Below are 10,520 nucleotides of genomic sequence, written 5' to 3' on the forward strand. Positions count from 1 at the left end.
CGTCTCTCTTGTTTATCATACTGGTATCTGACAGAATAATACTTTGGTGCTCATTGTTTCCGTAAAAGTAACGTGAATTGTGAAGAATCTACCCGATGTATGATGTGTGGCATGTACATATTGACAAAAGTTAAAACATCTATATTTGTATGCACAATATAAGCAGCTTAGATTTAGCTCAAGCAGGTCTTATACATCCAGAGAACTTCTATAAAAACCAGACTAGGCTTCTGAAAAAGGAGAAGAAAAGACTTAGTGAAATGTCATTTTGCAATAATAAAGCAACACACGGCTGGTTTGGACCCATAGACGTTTTTTGACTTTTCAAAAGTGCCTTGTTTGAGCAGACAGGGAGAACTGGCTGCTCCCCAGACGTTCACAGCAGAGGAAATCACCCGTGGTTTGCAAGAAAAGATAAAAGAAATTTCCCATAAATGGAAGAAACATAGCGAAAAGCAGCTACAAAGTGGCCAGACGGAGGAACGTTTCGACACTGAAGTGTGCAATGAAATCCAAGCATTAATAAAGAACCACAAATCCATTGATAAGGGACAGTGTGGAAACACACCTTATCGTAAGTGTACTCCAGGGAGACAAGAATAAGTATAGGTAAGTGGCACATCTTAAGAGCAGTAAATGATGCAGTTGAGGAGTTTGATGCAGATCCACTAAAACGTGCATAGACATGTAGTCTAATGTTGAGGGCTCTATAAACTAAAGATTACTCTGCAGACTAACTCAGGTCTTTGTTCACTAAAAAGGCTTCATCTGTCTACTGTCAAGATTTTTGACATTCTGGGAAACCAAAGAAAAGTATAAAATTACAGTATAAGATTTAGTGGCACTGTTTTTCATTGAATACCAAGGATTTCACCAGGTTTCTGTCAGGACCGGCAACCCAAAATCGCACAGTGCAATGGTGCCATCTTAAACCAGATTTTTGTTTCTGTACATAAGTCTGATTTCTTTCAGTGTTTTGATAAGTCTCATTTGCCAGAAACACTGAGACTGAAACAAAGCAGAGTTGTTCCATTCACTAACAAAATTATTGGTTGTGGTGGTGGAAGGTTTAACAATAAACAACCACAATGTCCCTTGCGCCACAGACACAGAAATTAACCTTATTATCAACTAAATCCATTTAGTGTTGGATGTGCAAATAAATTAGTCCCACTGTTTTCATATCTGGTCATTGATAGTAACAGAACTGCAAGAAACACCCATTTAACATCTGTTGCAGTCTTGTTGAGGGAATCAAATATATCTAAATGAATTCCAAACAATGATTTCATCTGTTTGTAGTATGTTTTGGCATTCAGCAGCTGACACACAAACAGTTGAATAACAGGTACATCAAGGGAGTGGAGGGGGAGCATAAGTCTGTTAGTAAGGCTGCAACAATCTGGCAGCTTTGTTGATACAAAAAAAGAAAATGTACAATATCCAGACAAACCATTAGCATTGGTACCAAAGGTTCAGATATGATCCAGTGCTTTTTTTTTTAATCTAACCATTTTACTGGAAAGCAGAAATAAATGGGAGTCCCACTGATTCAATCCGTCAAATGAGCTCTGTGTCTCTTTAACAGCAGGAGGAAATCCCTTAACATGCTTCAAAAAGCCAAAATAGAGAAGAGACAGCGCTGTCACGCTGCTGCACATGCTTGCGTTGTACTACGCTGAAGATTAGAAGTCCATTTACATGCAATGAAGATGGGTGGTCATTAGTCCATCAACACATTCAGCAGACCTTTCTAGAGACACCAAAGATCATCACCCCGCTCCCCATCACAACCACTACAAAGCACAGAGCTACGACAAGCAGAAAGAGGCTATTATGTCAAATCCGAGCTAGCCTCTTCCTCTGCTGCCTCACTTTCACGCCGTCACTACCGATGCCCTCTGATTCTGCCAGACAAGGAGAGAGACAGTGGGTCGCCGAGCTCACCAGCTTGTACTCACAGTGCAAATGCTCACTCACCATGAACGCTGCAGTTCCTTCCAGACGACCAAGTCCTCCAGTGGGGATTCCTTTCCCAAACCCTAGCCTAGCGTCATTGCTGCTCCTGGGGGCTCACTCCTGGCAACCGGTCACCCAGGAGCGAGAAGACGAGTGGGAGGTGAAAAAGGAGGGCAGAGGGACAGTCAAGCTGCCAACAGAGGGACACACCCCGCATTGGAGACGATGCAGCAGCAGCAGCATGATACCCCTCTATACCCCTCTACCGCCTCCCTCTCTTTGAGCAATGACGCTACACACAGCTGCTCTGCATCAGGTCTACTGCTGCTGTGAGTGTGTGTGTGTGTGTGTGTGTCAGCAAATCAGCACCGCCGTGTGTAATTTGTTACCGTTGCTGCACTGAAAGGAGCGCTGCGCTTTGCTGTACCCAGGCAGCCGTTCTAATCAACCCCAGAGCAATGGATCAGGTTTCAGCCACTCAGCCTCCTGCTCTTTTATTCCAGTCAGGACTGAACACAGCAGCGGAGTTACGCATCTTGTGCCCTGGGAGAATAACTTGTTCCCTGCTTATTGGATGATTTTTACTATACATAGATTGCAGAGGTTGCCTGATTACACATTTCAGTTCTGTTGCTAAGATGTGAGTGTCTAGCAAGTGTTAAATGTTGAAAAGCCATTTCAATTGATAATAGAGTAGGGCAATATACACTGTGAATTTAAATTTGTCGACCATTTCGCTACACCGTTTGTACCTATAACACTTCTTGGTGAATTCAGCAATTGTGGACAATTTTATAAATCAATAGCAGGACTTCTTTAAGGTCACATTGGATGAGTTTTTTTAAATGATTTTTGCATTAATGTGATGAATTACATTGATTTGTAAAATATTTTATTTGCTGGATTAGCAAAAATAAAAAACTTTGTCTGGTTAGTTGGTAGGTTTCCCAGAAAATGTTATATCACTGTAATGTATGTACTGTAAAACTTAAATTAAAAGCCTAGCCTCAATTACACGCCTCTCCCTTTTTATTGGCCTGGTGTGGCTCCACGTTTTGACAAATAAAGGCAGGTCTCAATAAGAAGCCTGGTCTGGTTTTTACAGAAGTTCTTTGAATGTATAAAACCTCTTGAAGCTCACCGGGTCATCTGCTTTAGCTGATTCTTCTAAAATCGTGCATACCGATATAAATAATTAAAATTTTGTCAATATGGACAAGCTAGACATTGTTAAAAGGTTTATGGAAACGATGGGCACCAAAGTATTATTATTACTCTTCATCCATTCAACATAGTGGGTGGCGCTAATGCTGGTTGCCACCCGCCATAAAATGGATTAAAAACACAAGAAGAATAAGACGTAATAAATAGCTAGCAAGTGTGGCGACTACTGATATGCAAGTTACATCATGTCGGAGCCAGATGATCTGGCAGACGAGAGTTTTGCTTACCAGTGTGGGAGTTTTCTGCATTCTGTAAAAAAGACAGGCTGTTGGTAGACACCCCAATCTGCAGGACGTGCCATCAAGACTAACCAAAAGTGAGGCAATACCACAAGCCTGCACCCACCTTCGCCTCCATCATTCTGCAGATTTCGATATGAGAGTGTAAGATGTAGATAGTGTGCTAGTCCTGACACAGAAAACATTTAAATTACAGTAAGTTCTTAGCTAGTTGTGTTGTTAAGTTGTTAAAGCTAAGTTATCGTGGCATTACAGTATTTTTTGTGTCTCCTGCTTATTTAGGCAACATCAAAGAAGCGAGAGAGCGCCAGGGATTCAGGTCAGCTAGAAAACATCGTTATTGTGAATTGTTTTGGCCATGAAAATCTGATATTGTGACAGACCTAATTGGAGCAATGCAAAGTGGAGTATATTAGAAAATACAACTTGATACGCAGTGTTGTTCTCAGAGGGTAAAAGTTGATGGTAAAATTAACACTGTGTATCTTAGCAGTTGAACAATAACCTAGACAAATAAAGCCTTCCACACACACACAGAGTTTACTGGCCCTGGCTTTGAACAGCAGTGTCAGTGGCAAGACACCACAGATGAGATGGAATTAAGATATTAAGCACACGTGGGTGTGTAGATCCGTGCTTGAATAGGAGACAAAGTAATTTCAAACTAACACAACAAGATAGTCAACATAAAAAGCTATTTAATGTGACATGTTAAAGGGCTAATATGTCAACTACAGGAACTGCCCATGAACAGGTCTTTCAACCAGGCTTTAAAAACACAAAGAGCATAAAGGAGGATGCTACTTCAGTGGTGTCACACATTGGGTAAAATGTACCGCAATAACAGGCTTCAACAGACTCTAATTACAAGGTGCCATCTTGCTATTTGGTTTCTTTAACCAGTACAGAGCTGTCGTGCTCTTTAATTGGGCCCGAGACACTTCGCTGCCTGCCTTCTGAGTGGAAGTGAGAAGAGAGTGTTTAGTCACCAGATGGCTATCCTACAAAGACCTTGACATTTTGAATTTCAGGTTGCTGAGTATGGGATTAGAACAGTCTCATAAGAGTGATCTGAATCTGTAAATCTGGGTCCGGATCTATGCCTCAAATTTTGAATTTGTATATCATCACTTGTATCATGTACTACATCATTGTTATGGTTATACACCATGCGTCATCTAACATTAGGTTGTTTTATATTTTCTGTTTACTTTAACAGCCATGTATGAGTGAGAAAAATGCTTAAACTAACGTTACAGGCTGTTGTTATAGTCCAAGACGGTTTTGGTGAGTTTTATTTTGCATATGTCGAGTTTGAATTAGGTGTTTTAAAGTAGGAAAGTTAGGAGCTAACGAGTAGAAATAGTAGCTAACTACGTTGAAGCTATTTCACAACCACAAACATCTATTTTAAGTAATATGATAAACAGATAAATTGGTGGTGTCATTTATTCCAATCAATAAGTTCTGGGATTTTTTTTTCTACAAGACAAATAAAATGCAGTAGTAGTATATACAACATTATACACAACACTGCTTCTTACTAAACAATAGCTAGCTACTGGAAAGATACAGCTAGCTACATGACTTTGAAAACTGTTACAGTTGACTGCTACTGGGAAATGTAGTTGAACTAATAGCATCAATGGATTGCTACTCGTTACATGTAAAAACACTATCTTTATCTGACTCACCTAATTAAAGGGTAAAAGAGTGTAGGATTTAGTGGCATCTAGATGTTAGGTTGCAAATTGGAGCCAACTGCCTAGTCTACCGCTCCCGCCTCCCCGTAGGATATCTACGGTGGCTGACACAGGACAAAAGGTGTTGCGGTCTGAGACAGCAGAGAGTAGCCAGTCAAGTAATGACTTGCTACTGAGCAAGTGCTACAGCTTTGATTGACATTCATTTCCCACGTGTTGCCAAAACCATGACATCCATACTTGCTGTTGCAGGAAGGTTTACTGTGTCTCCCAGCACAGTCACAAGTGCATGGAGGAGATCCCAGGAGATGCTGTTACACAAGGAGAGTTGGACAAGGCCATAGAAGGGCTTTAACCCAGCAGCAGGACCACTGCCAGAGGCCTACAAAATGACCTCCAGCGGTGGTGCAGGAAAATGCTGAGGGCTGGATTACAGTAAAGATTTTGAAATATATCGTTCATTGAGATCTGATGTGTGATTCAAGTGTTCCCCTAATTTTTTTTGAGCAGCGCGTTATGTTTCGAAGAACTTAAAGAAAAAAATAGCGAGTGGCTGTTAGCTTTTCAGCATGTGGTGTTATATAAATAGCTGAAGAACCTAAATGTCACTGATGGGGAGTGTTGTTGCTCAGGAGATTGTGCTGCTGATATTCAACAACAAAGATTGTACCCATTTACAGTATGTTCTTGGTACTTTAGACCTCTTTAACATCCTGCTCCACCGAGCCATTACATAACAGAGTCTTAGCCATCAGTTGTTATGTTATCTGTCCGGAGACGGAACCATAAAGTTGGTACACTTATTGGTCTTTATCTGTGCAGTGATAAGCTCTGCTAAAGGTTGTTGCTCATCAATTTGACCTTTAAACAACAGCTGTTCTGCAGCACGAGCTGCTGCAACATAATATATTCAATATCTGTGGTTTCAGAAGGTCAAAATTAACACTTCAGAGTTTCAGATTGATCCAATCTACCACTGAAATGAATACCTATTAAAATTCAAAATAAAAGAAACAAAAATGGTAAAGCAAGCCTTAAACAATAATGACTTTATAAAACCGTGCTTAATAAAATAGATTCAGTCAGTGCATTATCCAGTCTAATGCTGTTTGAACCTGCATTACTGAGCTACTGCCCTACAGACTGCAGGTAGTTTAAATGTTCAAATGCAGCAACATAAACTTTAAAGATGTCATGAAATATTTTACCGCCTTTGTGACGAACTCTGAACACTGTCAAACCACATTAAGGCTGCTCGATTATAGCAATCACAATCACTATTATTTAGGTCAATATTGAGATTACAATGATTTAACACGATTACTCATCAACTTTAAAAACTTTATGCATTTATTGTCTTTTTAACATCTACCTAAGCTCCATAATACAAATTTACGCTCCACGATGGTGTAACAAGCTACCACACGCCATCAGAGCAGGGGCGTCCCTCTCTAACTTCAAGAAGCTCTTGAAAACTCAACTCTTCCCAGAACACTTCCTCTTACAACACCTCTAACTCCTAACCTCTAACATGCACTTCCTGTGCTCTTCTTCTATCCCCTTACAATTATCTTGTATTGATTGCACTTTTTGTTAACCCTTTCTTCATTCCCTAGGTAATTACCCCATTAATGCAATATGCGCTATGAGCTCTTACTAGTATTTATTGCTGCTCTTACTAGTATCTATTGTCAGTTGTAGATCTCGTGCTGTATTTGATGCTTTGTTGATGCTTGTATGTCGTTTCTTAAATGTAAGTCGCTTTGGATAAAAGCGTCTGCCAAAAGGTGTATATGTAAATTATTACCTTGAACTTTAAATGTAATTCTACTGAATTTTTTTTTAGAAAAAATCTAGTGTTACCGGAGGTTGGTTGACGTGGCTCTGAATGTTCAAAAATATTGGAAATTGCGTAAACGAGTTGAACGTCACTTCCAGCATCCGCTATGTTACGCTATAGAACACCCGCTAATTATAGGCCATGTTGCATATCAATGTATATATCAATACATATCAATTGTAGACCACACTTGTTGTCAGTAGGCGACACACATCAAGTATAGTTATTATGAATGAATCAATTCATTTACCAGCGGTTGGCTGACATGCATTTACATTTTAATACATTTTGAACATCGCATGAAGCATTCCAATTTCACTTATCGGTCAAACTGTGATGCTAGTGCACACATACTAATTAAAATAGGCTGTCTGACTACATGTCTTCTTTGAAGTCTCTTCTAAAACACACTTTTATCAGACAGCAAATCCTGATTTTATCTGGACTGCCTGTTTATTTCATTGGTTAATAATCTCTTGTTCATTATTTTTTTATATGATGTGTATGATGTCGTTTTTATTTGGTATTTAAATGTGAGAAAGGATTGCTGAAATGTGATTCTCATCCTATTTGACCGCTCCAAGCACCGGTACTGTAACAGCACAGATAGACGCACATCCAAATCCAAGGGGCGGCCTGATCGGACTTTCGCAAAAAACGATTTACCTGACCACAGTAAGCTGACTGGAACATGCCACAGCCTGGCTGAAGGTGACTTTCGACTTTTACGGAGGTGCACCATAGTAAAGGAAAGGGGTGCACTGGATTTAGTTATCCTTTATTGATCACTGCCGTCCTAAAATAGGGGATTAATAACAGCAAAATAATCTTTGTTTCATTATTGTTGGAGGACAAAATTATAATTGAAAATACAATTTGATTAATTGTCCAGCCCTTAACCACATTTGATGGACAGAGATTAAAAGAAGTTTTTGGTGGGGTCTTCGTTCACGCAGACACACTTTCATGGACACTGTTAGTGCGTCTGTTTCTAGCTAGCTTACAGCTAACATACATCAGAATGGAAACGTCAGTCTCCCCTGAGTGGTTAGGGCAAAATAATGAAAATGCAGTTTGTCTGATTATCAGGCAATGTCCATGTTTGTATTCACTGATGTGTGCGTAAACCTGTGATTAGATTTTTTGCCTGGTGTGTTGTGTAAGTAAATGAGGTGTCAATAAGGTGGGTGGTCTTCATTTATCATGTGACAATTCTACCGTTTGTATTCTCTTAGGGTCCTTAGTGGGGCCTTCCCGTGGTGGAACTTTCCCAAACAGCTTCCACCCTGGGTCTATCTGCACCCCTGGCCGACTGTCCTTCACCCTCCTGGCAAACAGGCTCCTGAGAGACAAATGGAGAGGGGGAATTAGACTGGAGGACAAATAAATTAGGTCATTATGCAGTAAAAAAACAAAAAGTGGAGCACAAGGTAGATAAGCTCAGAAAAGGAATCTGTGAACTTTCGGATAACAAAAGCATACAGGCCACCAAGCATTTCAACAAACTATGTGATATATTGTGAAGAAAATTATTTTTCAGTGTTTTCCCCTCACACCTTTACTTCGGGAGGCCGCCCAGGTAAATTGATAGCTGCCAAAGTATATTTGGCAACCCATTTAAGCATTTTGCAGGGAAGCACAGAGAGATGTTATCTGGTATTACAAGATGCGGACACAGTGGATATTTTAAAAGCACAGACCAGGTAAAGCGACAGTGAACACACCACGTTGGTTTTGATTGTTTCAATAGGCTCCGTCATTGAAAAGCCTCGTCTACATGCGGCGCACCTGCTGTTGTCAAAATGGAGATGTGGGTGGAAAAAAAATCCAAAAGACGAGTTCTGTGTCTTTTAGGGAACTTTATAAAACTTCCTGCTGACGGAGAAAGTCAGCGGACACATACAGGGAGAGAGAGACAGGAAGAGGCGGGGCAAGAGACCAGAGGTGAAGGTGTGTGCGTGTGCAAAAGAGAACTGAAGTAAAAAGCAAGGTGAGCAGATTCAAGTAGTGAGTAAATACTAAAATAAGGTGGAGAATAGGAATATACCTCCTAACCCCCCGCTAACATTGGGATTTGTTTTTTATAAAACCCAATGTTTGCTGAGTGGCATATGCCTTCTTTTGTGCGTACGCAATGTTTATAAATGAGGCCCCTGGTGTTCAAACACCACATGCAAAGCGCACTGTACCATTTAGCCAGCTTTTCCTTTCATTTATCCATCAGTGCGGCGCTGCCACAGAGCTGTTAGCAGGGGCTTTAATTAAAGGCCTGAATAGAGCCTAGCTGTGAAAAGACATGTATGAACTGGTCAAACAAAAAGCCTCTTCTGACCAGGACACATGACATAACTCAAAGAGTCTATATGCTGCTGAATACCATTGAGAGGCACTTCACCTTGGCAACTGCCTTATCTGATGATTTTGACTCATCCATTAATAGGAAATATTTGCTATATTTAACATTAATAAGCATTTGCGCTGAATAACTTGTGTTAAAACTAGGTAAAAATGTATCATCATTCGATATTGATAATTATCATGATAAATGTCAAATCATTATTTCTTTCAAGTTTAAAGGCGGATTTTTGCTCTTGAGTGTAAATAGATTTATTGTGTGGTTACACTTTTGTTTATGGTCAGAGTGTGACAAACACTTGATGCCACACAGTGGATCACTTAAGAAATCTGAGGTAGAACAATTAAAACTATTCTGATAAAAATCTTTTTCAATAAATATGACTAGTAAATCTGTTTCAGTCCCTTTTCCTCAACAAAAGAAATATTTTAATAAAAACATTAAGTGCTAATTTGTTCGTGATTCAAGTGAATTAAACCAAATATTTATTGCTGATATATTGAACATTTATTATATTGTTATTGAGGATTGTCATTATTATTGTTTTATTGCCCAGCCCCAGTTAACACCACTAAGCCCTGATCAAGTGGACCCTGGAGAGATGGAAAGGTGGTGTGACTACACAAGTTGTCTCCGTTGGATCAATGACCTTCTACTAGCTGACTACTACCCATCCTGTCCAGACCTCTCTGGTTCACGTCCAAGGTAGTGATGACAGGAAACACTCTGTCACAACACTGAGCAGACACATGTACAGGCTGCAGGCTTCATTCACGGATAGATGACTGTGTCTGCCAGTGCTCTGCAGAATGAGTATTTCACTCGGGCAGAGGTCTGCTGTCTGTTCCAGAGTCTCGACTGAAAACTAAAGGGGACAGAGCGTTTGCTGTCAGGGCCCCGAGGCTCTGGAACAGCCTGCCCGAGGAAATCAGGTCAGCTGAGTCAGTGAACTCTTTTAAGTCCCTTCTTAAAACATACTTTTATAGGAGAGCCTTTCCCGATATTATTTGACTTTATTTTATCCCTTTTATTTTATTTTACTAATTTTATATTTATCTTAAACGTGTATTTTAGTCTTTTCAATGTTTTCATGCTTTTATCTTGTATTGTTTTTGTATTATTGTCTTTTGGGTATTATTGTCTTTACACTTGTTAAAGCACTTTGTAACTTGTTTTTGAAAAGTGCTCTACAAATAAAG

General features: G+C 39.8%; 1 protein-coding gene across 3 annotated transcripts in view; it reads right to left on the reverse strand.

Annotated features, from left to right (window-relative positions):
• The window catches only part of tbc1d14 (TBC1 domain family, member 14), a 49,070-nt gene that overhangs the window by 17,840 nt on the left and 20,710 nt on the right, over positions 1-10,520 (reverse strand). For all 3 annotated transcript variants that reach the window (XM_046064982.1, XM_046064983.1, XM_046064984.1), the window contains one exon: positions 8,184-8,307. In XM_046064982.1, the coding sequence (XP_045920938.1) occupies positions 8,184-8,307 (124 nt within the window). The remainder of the gene's footprint in view (positions 1-8,183; positions 8,308-10,520) is intronic.

This window comes from Micropterus dolomieu, linkage group LG12 (genome assembly GCF_021292245.1).
Source record: "Micropterus dolomieu isolate WLL.071019.BEF.003 ecotype Adirondacks linkage group LG12, ASM2129224v1, whole genome shotgun sequence".
In the NCBI taxonomy this organism is placed as follows: domain Eukaryota; kingdom Metazoa; phylum Chordata; class Actinopteri; order Centrarchiformes; family Centrarchidae; genus Micropterus; species Micropterus dolomieu.